This window comes from Pteronotus mesoamericanus, unplaced genomic scaffold (assembly GCF_021234165.1).
Source record: "Pteronotus mesoamericanus isolate MK-2021 breed Mesoamerican mustached bat unplaced genomic scaffold, CSHL_Meso_final scaffold_232, whole genome shotgun sequence".
NCBI lineage: Eukaryota > Metazoa > Chordata > Mammalia > Chiroptera > Mormoopidae > Pteronotus > Pteronotus mesoamericanus.
In genome coordinates, this window is record NW_026555311.1 from 2677539 (window position 1) to 2694287 (window position 16749).

A 16749-nucleotide genomic window follows, 5' to 3' on the forward strand; every position below is an offset into this window, starting at 1 on the left:
TCTTCAGCAGGTTCACCAAGTTCTAAAGCTTAGGTTGCCTCGGAGGCTTTATGAACACTACACCGAGGGTAAAGCGACCAGGAGATACTTGAGTTTTTGCGAGGGCCCTGGGATTGTGTCCATGTCTGTGCCCACAACATCATCGGACCTGACATTTAGAGACTGAGTGGTGTGTCTAGTTCCATGATTAGTAAGACCAGACCAGAATTTGGACGCAGTTCGTCTAGTGTTAAATCCCTCATGCATTCGCATTCACATTATCGTCTCTTTACAGTTAGGTCATGATTTCTTTTAAAAATATGCTGAGAAACTTAGATTTTCAGTGTATTCTCTCACTATCTGCATTGAGAAATCCTGGCTTTCTCCAGAACATTTAACATCCCGAATAACCACAAGTCTGTACGGCCTGTGCTCAGCACTCTGTCAGAACAACGGTGACTGTCCCCTTATCCTTAGTTCAATGTGGTGATTACTGTGATTTCTGGTGTCTAGTTTTACATAATTAATAAAAAGGACTGTATTTATTCAATAACCTGAAACTGATGAGATGTTTAGGGACGGAACTATAGTATTAGGAATTTTCTTTGGGAAATCCTCTCTTCATTATGTGTTGGAAGTAACTGATTGAAGTTCTAATAAAAATGACTTATTTTTCTGCTTTCCCTCCTTTTGCGCTTAAACAAGATTTTCACTTCTCAAGGGAAAGAGCATTTAGAGGAGAGCGTGTGATAAGGCAGATCGGAACTCAGGAATAGTGACTATTTCTGCTTGACTAAAACCTGGAGGTCTGAGTGGGAGACGTGGCTGAGCGGCTGGTAAGTGTGAGGCTGCAGGGAGACGGAAGTTCAGGAGTTCAGGTGAAGGAGTCTGGGCTTTGTTTTTCTGGTTGACAAGACGGAGGGATGTGCAACGGGCAGAGCCCTGCTTGGGCTGAAGTGAGGGCAGATTGACAGGGGGGCTGTGGGAGCCCTGGGGACTGGAGAAGGGGCAGCAGGCACCCTCTCACTGCGGAGGCTCCAGCCAGGCCCAGTACTGGGCCTGACGGCTTTTCTGATCTTGAGGATAAAGTGTAGAGTAGGCAAGAGAGGACTCGCGGGATGTGGGTGTTTTAAGGACAGGAGAGGTGGAATGCCCCTTGTAGGAGAAGTTGGCTGTCCTGAGCAGGGGGGAGCTCGACAGAGGGATGGAGATATAGATTTCCTTTCCTGTGCTGTCCTCCTGTTTCCCCCTCTTTTCTCTGTGCACCTTGATTCACCTTCCTCTGATTTAGAATAAATTTTATAGTCCCATTGCAATTCTAGAGGAAAAACAAAAATCTCAATCGCATTGTCATATTTAAATTGAAGCATTCCAGCCTCTGCACAAACCTTGAAAAATATCACCTGTTCAAAAGTGTTTTCTGAGCCTGTCCTGTAGGTTAGGGGAAGTGTCTGGCTGGGGGGAGGGTAGATAATAAGACAGAGGTCACCTCATCCTGCCAGTCTCCTAAGTGAGGATCTGACGGACACACCTCGTGTCAGATGGCAGCTGCTCTGAGTTCACTCCTGGGCAACAGTGAAATTGTACCAGTTGCTGTCTTTCCTTAGCAGGTCGCTATTGAACAAATAGTTTTGCAGTGAGGTCACAAAAATACTTCTTTGTGGCATCAAGGTACCAGCTTGAGCCAAGGTACCAGCTAGAAAAATTCCATGCATTTGATACATTCTGTGTATCTGTTTGATTAAAAAAATAAAGTCCAAGCAAAAGACCAAGATTTTGCTCTTGTAACAAGTAATTATTGTACCGGGAGTGTAGCACTGAACACATGGCCTCTGTCTCAAGGACTAGGCCTCCTTTGGGGATGAGGCAGTGAGGCCACCTCGTCATTTTGACAACAGGGACCCAGGGACCCAGGGACCCTGGGAGGGGAGGCCCATCTCAAAAGAATTATGAGCAAGCATTTAAATGCATCTAGAGAGTGACACCGAGTTCAGACCCCAGTTCTGGGCCTGTGTTTCCTCATCAATAAAATGACAGAAGTAACAGCATGTATCTCATGTGGTTATGTTAATAAATGAAACAAATTTATAAATGTAAAGTGCTTATAACAGTGCAATAAAGTGTTAGCAGTTCTCATTAGTTCTGAGTAAGGATGGGAAACTGAGGCCCTGCATCGCAGATGGTGACAAGAGCCAGCCAGGACACCCGTCTCCAGAGCATATGTGGTTGCTGGTGCTGCTCCCCTCTATTCAAATGGGATCTGAAGCTAGGTCACTGCCTGGCAGTTAGTGCTGTTTAAATGTGGGAGAAAGGGTCTAGTCTTGATTTTTATCATGTTGTTATCTGAAGCAAACTAATATTTGTCCCCCTGGATTCCCACGTTTTTGGACAGTTACCTTGGGACACCTCACCTTCCCAGGAACCTCTCTTGACCTGTGTCTGTTGTAGACAATGTGGCAACTTTCCTGAGAGGTAGCTCTCAATCATGGTGTGAACAGTGCCGAATTCTGAGCTATAACTGTATTTCGCTAATTGTTCGTGTATTAGGATTACCAAGAAGGTGCCCATTTTAGCAGCGGCATTTGGTCAAATCCTTGTGAGAGATAATGAAAAGGACCCCTCTGCTACTGCCCCTGGGTCCTCCCGTGGTGACAGATTGAATTCGACTTTGGAGTTGCATATCTGACTGTTGGCTTTTTCCTGTTAGAATGTGCCTTTAAGCCACCTCAAATTTCATTCACAATAAAGTCAGATAAAAATTAGTGATTGAAATATGCACACCAATACTTAGTTTCCTTTACTGTCCCTTGCTAGTAACCTGTTCAAGTTGATCTTCTTTTGTCAAATTTATTTGTTTCTGTTTAAAACTGTGTTTTTTAAACTCTGTATTCCAGCCTATGAGAGTAAATGTTAACCGTGTTTGCTGCATATTAGCTTTCTGAGAACAGATGTGTAGAGTCCACGCACAGGCTAGTACTGTAGCTGGTCCAAGTATGTGGGTGTTAGGACTGTGCAGGTCTCAGGGAGTGTACGTGACCACCTAGCGGCCCAGAAGGAGTCAAGGTTGAAAGTAGTCCCAGAAAGCAAGTTTGAATAAACTAGGAAGGTAACAGTACTGAGAATGGAAGCGAAACATTACAGGTATATACAAATCTGTCACTATGTAACTTTGGCTGCTTCAAACTCTCCATTTAGTTATTCTTTCCAGAACTACTCTAGGATGTCAGTAAACGATTAAAGTGTAAAGCCACAGGACAGGAGAAGGGAAGAAGCAGTGACAGGTTTCTGTGATATGTAAGACACCTCGACCAGCCGGGGGTGGGGGAAAGGAGCTGCCAATGAAGGTGTTGAAACCTTGGGTAGGGGGAAGCATGGCATCTTGGAAGCAGGTGACCCATGACCTCCCCACTCCCCAAAGGGGTTTGTGCTCTGGGGAAATGGACTGAGAGCCTCCAGGTTTAGAGATACCAAGCAGTACTGACCCCAGAGGTGCCAAATCAGAGCACGCATTCTGGGGGGAATAAACAGTGCAGCCCTGAATGACGAATGCTCCTGTGTTTGGTCACAAGACAGGCAACCACAGGCCTCATCTTTGGGCAGATGGAACAACCCAGATAAACGACCTACTGGGAATAGATCTGGTGATGCCACCCCCACAGGAAGAAAACACTATTTGCAACTCCTTTAATGATAATAAAGAAGAAATTGCAAAAGTTGACAAGAGAGAAAAGCAAACAGATTTTACATAATGATTGTAACTTCAGAATGACATTTAAACATTTCAGCAACAGTAATTGACATGAAAGGCAATGAATGCAAATAATTTTCAAATATATTTATACAGGTACATTTTCAAAGTTACAAATAATTTTGCTTAGAATTCTGACTTGTAATGTGGCAATGATGCAGCAAGTCTGGGCCACCAAGCCAGCATTAGAGCAGGAGGGGATTCCAAAAGGGAGGTCTTCAAAGAAAAGAAAATTGAACTAAAATACTGTCACCAGATTGTCAGTGTTTGACCATCGGGGAGAAAAGAACTGGAAAGAGTGCTGTTGGTTATTTTTGCAAGGATTAGCAATAAGTACATTGAAAACCAAGATAATGGGACAAAACGATACAAATACCAACTGCAGAATAACAACCAAAAAAAAGTATAAAATAGGAAGGTATTCCTAGCGTACTGCTGACTCATAATCCTAGCAATGATGTGGTGATGGCCACGGTGAGGTAAGGGAGAAGTCCATATATTGTCTGAAATTGACAATTAAGGACGACTCTGAATCCGTATGTATAAATATGAATGTCAGTACAAGGTAATTATTTTTATCATAATACTTAATAGTATTCTTTGATTGCTGTTCATCCGTTTCATAAAAATACAGGGTAGTTTTTTAAAAGAGGATTTAAAAATTCCGTGCATTCGATACATTCTGTATATCTGTTTGATGAAAAAAATAAAGTCATTTTCAAAAAGATCATTTTAAATGATGTTTTGTAGATAGTAACTGGAAGAAGTTTGGTAGCTGTAAATATTCCAGTTATCAAGAACTGTTAATTAATGATGTCGATGTGCTTGCTCCATGAAGAGCTTATGGAACCTAACATGTGGCTGCCATTTAGGTACCTTTTTCACAATTCTGATCTAGTTAACCTCCTGTGTGGGCCCCCAAGCATGCCATCAAAAGCCGAGGTACAGAAATCACCGTAAGAGGAACATTAAACCCAGGGATAGATAAATATCCTGGAGCCATCATGAAAAACCAGGGACTAAATGAACACTTTTGTTGAGGTTGCTGTCTCTGGTTTACTTTCTGTCAAGTATTACTGCTCCTTTTCTGAAAAAGTAGCAATTAATGTTTATGCTCAGTGCTCGGAATTTCTTCATTTCTGAACTGTAATAATTAATTTTTCCCATAGTACGCTTACTTTTATCTAGATTGTGCTTTTAACACTCTAGTTCTGAAGTATAATAGATATCGTAATTGCCAGATTTAGATCAGCATTTGACCAATACCCACTGAGTCATTTTTTAACTATGTTAACATTTTTGGTAATTCATCAAAGCCATATTGAAATACAATTTGTTCAATCATTTAAATTCAAATGGAATAAGATTCCAAGGAGTTAGAAATTTTGAATGAACAAAGATAGAAGCTTATGCTCAATAATGGTTACCTGAATTACATTGTTAAAATATCCTATAAGATTTATTTTAAAATTATCTTTAATGATAAATGTAATTTTTAATTTTCTCAAGTATTTTTTTTACAACTTTCTTTTTGTGTATTAAATAAAGATCATTAATTGATTCTGTGCATTGGCCTCCATTTTCTTTCTATTTTTTTTTTTTAATCCAAACCCTAAAGATTTCAGACGTTGCTTGTGGCTTTAGTTTGCATCTCTTGCCATGCAGTATTAGAGGTTTGTGATATTCAGGAGCCTGTGCTGTTTCTAAAGGCAGTAGTGTGGATGGGAGTCTTGCCCTGCCTTGGATGCTTCTCCCTCTCGGTCATCATCCACGACGTCTTGGCCCTCGTGCCCACTCCCATGTGAGCTCTAGGTCAGCTGTGGGAATGCAGTGAGTCAGGGCTTTGTTCTACCAAATGATTTGTTCCCCAAAGTAAATTAAGTCCAGTTGCCGAGTAAAGCCTCACCTTACTTTGCTATTTCCCTTAACCCAGGGGTGGATCAAGCTTTGCCGCCAGAACGTCGGGCTCCAGTTACTCCTTCCTCTTCCTCTCGCTATCACCGCCGAAGGTCCTCAGGGTCACGAGATGAGCGGTATCGGTCGGGTAAGGCACCGGTGCAGACATGAAGTCACTTATACCATGTTCTGTAATGCTGGCGGTGAAATGGCCGAATGGGTGCATGTCTGGAGCAGCTGTGTGTATATGAGGCAGAAGTGCTTCTGTTTAAATGGTCTTGTGATTCGCTGTGTGATCCACAGATGATGACATCCTCCCTCAAATACAAATGATCTCCCTAGGGTACACATTAAAAGTCAGTAAATAGTAACTGTTTTCACATATTTAAAGATAATGTTGTTCACTATTTAGAATCTGATAATTAAAAAAATAGTAACTTCTCATGACCCAAACTTTATTATTATTTTTTTAAGTATCACTGTTCAACAGTTTGGTTATCATTTTAATGATGTTGGTTACTAGTATAATTTCTTTTCTTCTCTTTCAACCTCAATGATTTCTGTTTTTTAAGTACAGTTTTCAAAAAAGAATCAAAATCCTTAAAATTTTGTATATTCGGTGTTTTTGCCTTTGTTTTTTATGATGCTGTCTACAAGAGTGCTTTCTTGGTAAATCCATTTTATTGTAATCATTACCTGGACTTGGCTGGCTTCCACTTAGTTTATTAATTTAGCATCAGAAAACTTGTTTTGTGGTTATTTTAATTACTTTTTGAGAGATTCTTTCCCTCACCCCACCATCTAGATTAAAGTTGTTTACACCTATTTCCCTAACTATAATTTTTAAAAGAAAACTACTGGTGGGTGTTGTTGCTCGGACACTAGTTCAGGGCACGCGTGGATGGCTGATGGTAATGATCTGAATTATAATAATTGTATGTCACTTTATATTTGGCAACTTACTTTCACAGATATCATCTCACTTAGTTTTTATAAGAAGTGGGTGAAGTGCTTATTATTGTTTCACATTGCAGAAGAGGAAGCTGAGGCTATGGCAAATGGAGTAGCTCAGCTGGTTTGTACCAGGGTTGGGTCGGTCCATGTTCCATGGATCTTTCCATTAATGGGAGCTCATAAACCACCACCATTACCTTAAGGAGCTGTCTGCCTGACTTTCTGGCCCTATTCTCCTTTCTAGAGGGAATGAAGTGGTAAGACAGAGATTTTATGGCATCAGGAGTAATTATCTGCACAAGCAAGAAGAATGGACTCAAGAAACTAGGAAGAGCCAAGTGCAGCCTCACGGCTCCTCTTCCTGCGTTCTCAGTCCCTGTCAAGAGGCCTTGATGCCCGGGTCAATACATGGGGATAGAACGAAGGCAGAAGTTTGTTGCGAAACCCACCTTCTGTTTTTCAGAGGGTTTTTTTTAACACCCAGCACATATCAAGATCCTTTCTTAGCCATTTAGGCACCTCATAGGCTCCTTTCAGATAATTAGGAGGGAAGAGAGGCATGCAAATGTATGCTGTCAGCTTACCATGAAATCTTTCCATTAACTCCTTCATCTTGATAACTTCTGCTAGTATTTCATATATGTGTATGCACACATAGACATACATGTAGATACACACATAGTCCCACATACAATAGACCCATGTAGTCACACATACCGAAGACACGTAGAGTCCCACATATAGTAGACGCACATGTGGTCGCATACACAGTAGACACATACACACAGTCTCACATACAGTAGACATACCTGTAGACCACACATGAGGATGCATGCTTACCATCATCAGTATCTTCAGTTATAGAAGCTAGTCCCATGCTCTTATTTTTATTTTACAGATGAGAAAATGGAAGATTAAGCAGGAATGTGAATATTAATGATATTGCAGTGAGTAGCTCATCAAAATAGGATGCAAATCTAACTTTGTCTTCCCTGTCATCTTACCTCTTACCACAAAGATTCACAAAGATTTTTTTTATCTTGCATCCATTTCTAACCTTTAACTCTGTTATTTTTAAAATTTCTATAGAAATTAAATCCCAGCAAGTCTGTTTCCCACATTGTCTGTCTTTACTGATAATTAGGGTGGAGGTGATATACCCCAGTGTTTAAATAGCCTTTAATAAGATGCACTGTATGTTGCAAATCCTCCTAGTTATTTTAGGGAGTAGCTAGGACAGATGGTCATACAGTAGAAGTCTAAGAGAAGTGAACACGGCAGGGATGGTGACTTCTGGGCCTCAGGTACGTGTCAGCTCACCTGTGCACATCACCCGCCATCTTTTAGGGTGGAAGAGAAGATGTGGGAGAGCGGTGCACTGCGGGAAGGTGTGGGCTAAGGGCAAGAATCGAGGGCAACTTCAGGGATTATTTTCACTAGTCAGTAGAAACATGGCTAGCACAATCCTTTGCAAAGGAAACTAGACCCATCTGGGTCCAGCCCACCTCAAGCCCTACTTTAGAATCACTGTTGATTCCTCACCCACATCACTCTGAGGTGGAGGATCTGTGAAGAAAAAGCTGCAGTTAGCGTTAGTCCTTTCCAGTTAGAGCTCCATACTGGGACATGAGTGCTTGGTACTTCCCTCCCTCTCTCCGCATCCCAGCTGCAGAGTTCTAACAAGCTCCTGACAGTGTGGCTTTGTTTCCCGCAGGCATTTCTCCCGGTGACCTGTCCCATTTCATCTACATATTTCTGGATTCCTCTCTCACTTGGTTGCCCTTTCTCCCCAGTCATTGAGATCACCCCTTTCCTGTGGCTGGATTTTGGGCTCTGGGTCTAAGGTCAAAGACTAGCTCAGCCCCTCCAGTGGCCAGCACAGTCCTGGAGCTCAATCTGAGCATCCAGCTCCTGAGGATTCCGATGAAGTTTTCTTCCTGATCTGCTTGGTGCTAGAGAGTTACAGAAGAAATCAGATGCAGTATCCCCTCCTCCCTAGAAGTTCACAATCTAAGGAAGAACCAGACCAGTGAACTGAAGGGCAAAAGTTACTCTGTAGTGGGGTCTCAGGAGGCTGTTTGCAGCACTGTGAGTTCCTAAACACATGTCAGCTGGCAACCCTCCTCTGCTCAAGTATCCCAACAGCTCCCATTGCTCTCAGCATAAGAATCGTATTCCCATGATGACCCACCGTGTGCGTGGTCTGGCTTCCATTCCTCCGTCTTTCACATTCTCTCTGCTCTGCAACCACTCTGGCATCCTGGGTGGTTTTCGAGTGCACAAGCACCTGACTGCTGTAAGGTCTTTACATTACCTGTTCTTCTGCCTAGACTACTCTTTCCTGATCTACACCCACTGTTGCGTTCCTTACCTTCACTCGGTCTCTGCTCAGGTGTGACTGCTGTTGTGAAGTATTCTCTGACTCCCCAAATAAAATGGTAAAGCACCATATAATCTCACACACAATCCCTATGCTTTCCCACCCTGATTCATTTGTATCCATTGCTGTCATAACCCAAACACTATCAGTCAACTCTCTTCCTATCAGTCCATTTCCCTGTCTATCAAACATTTCTATTGATAATCTATCATCCATCTATTATCTGCCTACAGTTACCTACCTGTATCAATCATCTGTCTAGTTAGGTGTATATTAATTATTTACCTACTTGCCTATCAGTCATCTTTCTATGATCTATCATCTGTTAAGCATCTACCTACCATAAAAATGTAAGATCCAAAAAGATAGAATGTTTGTTTTGTTCATTCATGTATGTCAAACACATAAAATGTTGCCTAGTTAATCATTTTGAAAGGAAGAAAGATGAGGAGGGAGCTAGCACATTTGGGGGAATGTAAGAAATTGCGTACGGGGTGGTAGGGGGAAGATATTAAGGTATCTGTTATACCATGCTCTGGAACTTAGACTTTATCCTGAAGATGATAGAATACCACTTGAAAATTTTAGGCAAAGATATGACAGGAACAGTCTTCGCATTTAAAAATTACTTTGGTTAGCACTGTGGAGTAGCGATTAGAATTGGAGAAATTGCAAAGACCCTGAATACCTAATATCCATGCATATTAGGAGATGACGCAGTGCTGGTAAGACCTGAGATGTGTTTAGAAGATAATAGCAATAGGACCCTAAGGCTGAGTTAATATAGGGGTACGTGAGAAGGGGAATTAGGGGTGACTCCTAGGTGTCCAGATGATACACCTGCGTAGATCATGTTCTCTGGGTCTGCCTTTAGAGAACTAAGTTTTCTTTCATTCCTAGGTTAGAGATGGTGGAGTTTGCCTCAGCTATTTACTTGTTATGTAAAGGATACGATGACAAATTGTGCAGCCATTCCTTGAAGTGTCATAATTATATATAATATAATTTTTATTATATATTATAATTTTATAATTTTTATAATTTTTAAAAATTTGTACTCCTCTAAAAAATGCAATGAAGATTAAATTGGAACAGGAGAAAAGATTTCAATTTTGAATGACGACTGCTTAATTTACATATGGGAGAGACCTATCCAGAGGATCTTGCCATATGCTTGTGAAATATCGGGTGGGGTTCTCCGTTTCTATAATCAACACTGAAGCCACCCCCACCCCCCTTTTATTTTTATGGCGCCCACCCTAAAGGAGCGCTAAGGGGGGCCTGTGGAACACTTTGAGGGCTCACTTGGTAGTTTCACTTACTACCTTATTCTCTGACAATCTAGTTATGAGTGTTCTTAGACATTTCACTAATATAAATTACTTTTTTATTAGAGTTTATATGCTCTTACATCATTTTTTAAAAATGTGGTATGAAATCTTAGCTGATTTTAGCCTATTGCCAGTGTACAATGTTTCAGGGTTTTCTGGGTTTTTTTTTCTCCTGAGACAGCATGGAAGACAAGATATTCAAAAAGGAAAGTTTTGAAAGGGCCCTCAGGAGATTTTGCTTTCTGATTTTCTTTGACCACTTAACTTGCAGTAGGGTTCCTTTAGTTGCTTCAATGACCAAATTGTATCAGCCAAGAAGTAATTCTGTTATCTCTTAGATAATTGACCTAATTAACAATCAATCTAGTCAACCATACAGCCTCAAATTTAATCTCTCCTGGTAATATTTTTCTGTTTCACTTCTACACCAACAGCCTTACATCATACTGAACTCCTACAAGAATTCTTTAAAAATATATATTTTATTATTTTTTAGAGAGGGGGAAGGAAGAAAGGGAGAGAAACATCAGTGTACAAGAAAAACATCAATTTGTTGCTTCTTGCACACCCCCAACTGGGGACCTGGTCGGCAACCCAGGTGTGTGCCCTGACTGGGAATCTATCTGACAACCTTTTGGTCCATAAGCCAGCATTCAATCCACAGAGCCACACCAGCTGGGGCCGGATTCTTGATAACAGTGTACACTTCTCTCCTTGTAAATAACTCTCTTTGACAACTTAAATTTGATCTAGAGAGTGAATGAATGATCAACAAGCATCTATATATTAGGCACATTATTACTTGTATTTGATAAACTCTAAATTAGAGCTGAAAACATTCTAGGTATTTTTAACCACCCCATTTCTCCCAGCCACCCTAGGGGGAAGTAAACCTTGAGGTTTGTGTTATGTCTATTCCACCAAGACTGACTGTGACAAGGAAGAAAATTAAAACTAAAATGCAGCAGCATACAGTTTTCAAATATGTTAAAAATGATTGTTTTGCCTTTTTGTGGGCTTAGAAGTTATTTAAAAGCCGCACCTCAGATTTTATGTGTGCACATGGGCTAGGTAGCTGCCTCTCCGCAGTTAGCCGCCCTGACCCATCCTCATGCATATTCCTAAGAAAAAGTCACGGAGGCCTGTCTTCTGTGAGGATGGCGTGCGGATGGCATGCCGACGGCGAACTCAAGTAGTCCAGGGGCCCCAGGGAATCTCAAGACCCTTTCAGGGAAGTCTATGAGGTCAAGCTGTCTTCATAATAACACTAAGGCTTTGTTTGCCCTTTTCGCTCTCCTTTTTTCATGAATGTACCCTGGATTTTTTCCCAGAGGCTGTGTGACGCGTGGTGATGTTGTGGTTCTGACAGCCAGTGGAATACATGATTGTAAAACCTTATGTTTTAAAAGTTTTAAAGTTTACTTTCTAATGCAGTAAATTTGCAAGTATTAATCCCATAAGCAAATGCTTTTAAGGGCTTTCAGCAATTTCTTTTTTTTAATTTTTAAGAATTTATAGTGTTCTGTGAGTCAAAGAGTTTGAGAACCATTGCTATGAGTCTTGTAAAATGTAATTCGTTCTTTAAAAATTGATAATATGAACTAGAAATTTCTACATCTGAATCCATCCTAAGGCTGACTTTTATGCTGACATTAGTTTAAAGTCTGATTCGTGGTAATGTTCATTTTCTGGGAGTAAGGACTTGTATCCTAGCATTCATTCATTTAACAAATGTGCAAGTAATTTTGTGCACCGAGTACTCTGCTGTGCACTATAGGTGAGTGAAAAATATAGAAAATGTTTATTTACTTTTAAAGAATTTATTAATCACATGGTAATTTCCTTGCTACAATGTTCTAGATTGAGTTTTTTTAATGTACTCAGCTTGAATTTACTGATACTCTGTAACTTGTGTTCTCTCTGAACAATTCTGTTTTCATTTATTTATTCTAGTATAAACCAGGAAATAACATATTTTCTTCTGTACATTAGAGTAAGACAGAAGAAGGCGTTAAATCAGATAGGCACTCAACTAAAGAGTTACTGTGAAGGACAGACTTTGAGTAGAGCTGTTGTTAAACAAGGTGGCCAAATCCATATGGGGCCTTTTAAATTTACATTTATTAAAATTAAATAAAATTTAAATTTCTTTTACTTCACTAACCATATGTTTTCTGCTAGAGGTTGCTGTACTGGGCTGTGCAGACAAGGAAATCACCAGCAAAGTAGGAATTTCTCCTTCACATGCTGTTCTTGGGCCAAGGCTGTGTGAGAGTGGGGGCGAAGGTGGGAGATGCACTTAACACAGATCAGTAAGGCCTGTTTGTCCAAAACTAATAAAAAGGAATTCAATCTTGATATCAGGTCCTAGTCATTTAAACAGAAATGACGCAGTCAGATTTGCATTTTAGAAATGTCAGTGTAGTAGGAATACATATAGTAGATTGTTTGAGTCAGATGGGTTCCTGGCTGAAGGTGGGGATATGTTAAAGAGGTTGTGTTTAAAGGTGAAAAAAATTCATCAAAATTTGTGTGATGCACCAAAATGGTACTTAGAAAGAAGGTGATGGCCTGAAATATTTGTATTAGGTAAGCAGAGATTCTGGACATTGAAGGAATAAGGATTTAACTTAAAAAGGTACAAAAGGAAAATCGGATAAGTGCATAGAATGGAGAGTGAGAAAATAACAAAGAGAAGGAGTAGAGGATACAGGCTTGGTTTCTACTCCAGCATGTAGTGGAAGCATGGACGTTGTCAACACCCATCCTCATCCAAGAGAAATACTTAACAAATGGAAAGTCAACAACCCTTCTTTTATCTGTCAAAGAACTGAGGTCATTCGGCAAACTGCCACTCCAAGCTTGGGGATGCAAATGTAAGTGCAGAGGTGGAATCTCTAAAAAAGAATCTGAAAGCAGTCCTATAAATAAAAAACGTGACAGAAATGAAGAACAGCCCCTGAATAGACTGAAGGTGGATTGGCCAGATGCTCAGATCTACATAAAGAATACTTGGAGATTAAACAGTATACTCTGTCTAAAGAACACTTAGATCAAAGTGTTTAGATCAAAGAAAAAGTCTAAGAGAAATTTTAAAAATATCTCTTGAACTTAAAAGGAAAAATGTTCAAAATTTGTAAGATGCAACAAAAGCATTGCTTAGAGGCAGATGTATAGCATTGAATGCATATATTAGAAAAGAAGAAAGATCTAAAATAGGTAAAGCTTCAATCTTAGGAAACTAGGAAAATAAGAGTACAGTAAATCCAAAGAAGAAAATGAATAAAAGTTGGCAAACTAATGAAACTGAAAATGAAAAATCAATTGAGAAAATTGAAGAAATCAAAAGATGGTTCTTAGAAAAGATTAATACAATTGATAAACTTTTAACCAGGTTAACTAAGAAAACAGTAGAGATGACACAGATTAGTAATATCGGAAATGAAAAAGCAACTCTCACTATTGATCCCACAGACCATAAAAAGATAATAAGGGAATGTTACAAACAACTCTGTGCCCACAAATTTGATAACCTGGATTAAACAGACCTCTTCCTGGAAAGATCCCATCTACCCAAAGACACAAGAAGAAATAGACAATCTGAATAGGCCTATGTCTATTAAAGAAACTGAATCAATAATTAATAACCTTCCAAATCCACGCACCAGGTCCAGATGGGTTCACTGGCAAATTCTACCAGACATTTAAGGAAGAAATTATACCCATTCTTTATATTCTCTTCCTGAAGATAAAAGCATAGGAAATACTTCCTAATTCGTTCTATGAATGCAGCATTAATCTAAAACCAAACTAGACAAAGACATTACAATAATTTTATTTTTTAATATTTTATTTATTTTTAGAGAGGCAGAGGGGAGGGAGAAAGAGAGGGAGAGAAACATCTATGTGTGGTTGGTTGCCTCTCACGCGCCCCCTACCCGGGACCTGGCCTGCAACCCAGGCATGTGCCCTGACTGATAATCGAACCAGTGACCCTTTGGTTCGCAGACTGGCACTCAGTCCACTGAGCCACACCAGCCAGGGCAAGACATTACAGTAAAGGAAAACTGCAGATTAGTATCTCCCATGAACATAGATATAAAATTCTTCAAAATGTTAATAAATTAAATCCAATAATATATAAAAATAATTATGCACTACTACCACATGGGACTTATCTAAGTATGCAAGTCTGGTTTTACATTTAAAATCAATTAATGTAATACGTCATATCAACAGACTAAAAAGAAAAATATATGACTCTATTGATATATCCAAAATTTTTTTTTAAAAATCCAATACCCATTTGTGAGAAGAGCTCTCAGAAAATTAGGAATAGAAGGGAGCCTTTCTCAATTTGATAAAGAACACCTACAAAAAACCTAGGGTTAACACCATATTTGGTGGTAAGAAAGTAAATGATTTCCCACTAAGATCAGGAACACAGCAAGGATGGGATGTCCCCTTTCCCTACAATTACTCAACATTATACTACAAGTCCTAGCTAAGAAAAAGAAGCAAAAAGGTATACAGATCGGGAAGGAAGAAATAAAACTGTCTTTATTCACAGATAACATGATTGTTTATTTAGAAAATCCCAAAGAATCAAGAAAAAAGTCTGGAACTAATAAGCAGTTGTAGCAAGGTTAAACATAAAGTTAATATACAAAAACCAATCACTTTCTAATATACAGGTAACAATTGGAATTTAAATTAAAACAAAATATCATTTACATTAGCACCAGAAAAATGAAATACTTAAGTAGAGCTCTAAAAAAGTATACAAGGCCTATAAGAAAACTATAAAAGTGATGAAAGAAATCATGAAAAGATCTAAATAAATAAAGATTCCATATATGTGGATAGAAAGACTCAATAATTTTAAGATGTCAGTTCTTCCCAATTTGATCTATAGATTAAATGCAATCTCACTCAAAATTCCAGAGAGTTATTTTGTGAATACCAACAAACTAATTCTAAAGATTATATGGAAAGGTAAAAGCCAACAGAGTATAGAAGAACAAAGTCAGAAGACTGACACTACTCAACTTCAAGACCTACTATAAAACTAGAAATAGGACAGTGAAGTATTGGTGAAATAATAGACTTATAAATTAATGGATCGTATTAGCCCAGAAATAGACCCACACAAATATAGTCAACCAATATTTGATGAAGAAAGAAAGGAAGGCAATTCAATGGAGAAATGATAATCTTTTCAATACATAGCACCAGAACAACTGGATGCCCACATGTTAAAAAATGAATGTAGACACAGATCTACTAGCTTTCATGAAAATTAACTCAAAATGGATCATGGACCTAAATGCAAAACAAAAAAACTGTAAAATTTTTAGAAGATAATATAGGAGAAAAGCTAGGTGACTTTGGTGATGACTTTTTAGGTGCAACACCAAAAGCACAATCCATTAAAAAACTGGTAAGTTGGGCTTCATTAAAATGAGAAACTTCTGCTCTACAAAAAGCACAGTTAAAAGAATGAAAAGAGAAACCACAGATTGGGAGAAAAATTTTTGCAAAACTAATTTCTGATAAAGGACTGGTATCCAAAATGTACAAAGAACTCTTAAACTCCAGAGTAAGGAAACAAGCAATTCAGTTAATAAGTGGGCAGAAGACCTTAACAGATACCTCAACAGGAAAGATCTAAAGATGTCAAAGAAGTACACAAAAGATGTTCCACATCATAGGTCATTAAGGAATTGCAATTTAAAACGACAATGGGATACCATTATCAGAATGGCAAAAATCCCGAACACTGACAATACCAAATGTTGGCGAGGATATGGAGCAACAGAAACTCTCATTGTGGCAAGAATGCAAAATGGGACAACCACTTAGAGAGGTAGTTAGGTGGTTTCTTACAAATCTAAGCATACTCTGAAGAACTGAGGGGGCCACTTTGTGGAGTAGATGATTGTTTGGCCACTATGCTATATGCCTGTAACTAGTACAGAATAATTTTGAGTGTGAACTATAATTGGAAAAAAAAACTAAATGTGGGAAGTAGTATAAAATAATAATAGTAGAAGTCATTTAGGACTCACTGTTTGCTTTCAGGGGCATTTACTCTTTGCACTGCTGATTTTGGTGTAAAATTTTATCTCATCCTGTATTGTTACTGAGATGTTTACTACGATCCTTATTTCTTTGAGAGAAGGACCTAGTTTCTTAGAAAGCAGTAATTTCTCTTAGAATTTCTTTTTGTTGTGGTATTCAGCAACCTCGTTTAAAACATATTATGTAATAAACATATACTGTATGAATGAAAAAAACAAAAATACTGTTACTGAATGACCCAGCAATTCCATTCTTTGGTATTTACTCAAAGGGGTTAAAAATATATCTGTATAAAAATGTGCACACAAATGTTTATAGCAGCTTTACCTGTAATTGCCAGTTAAAAGCAACCAAAATGTCTTTCAAGGTAGATGGATAAA

General features: G+C 39.0%; 1 protein-coding gene across 2 annotated transcripts in view; it reads left to right on the forward strand.

Moving 5' to 3' along the window:
• Positions 1–16749, forward strand: part of DIP2C (disco interacting protein 2 homolog C) — a 425367-nt gene that overhangs the window by 227521 nt on the left and 181097 nt on the right. For both annotated transcript variants that reach the window (XM_054591598.1, XM_054591599.1), the window contains one exon: positions 5661–5771. In XM_054591598.1, coding sequence (XP_054447573.1) covers positions 5661–5771 — 111 coding nt within the window. The remainder of the gene's footprint in view (positions 1–5660; positions 5772–16749) is intronic.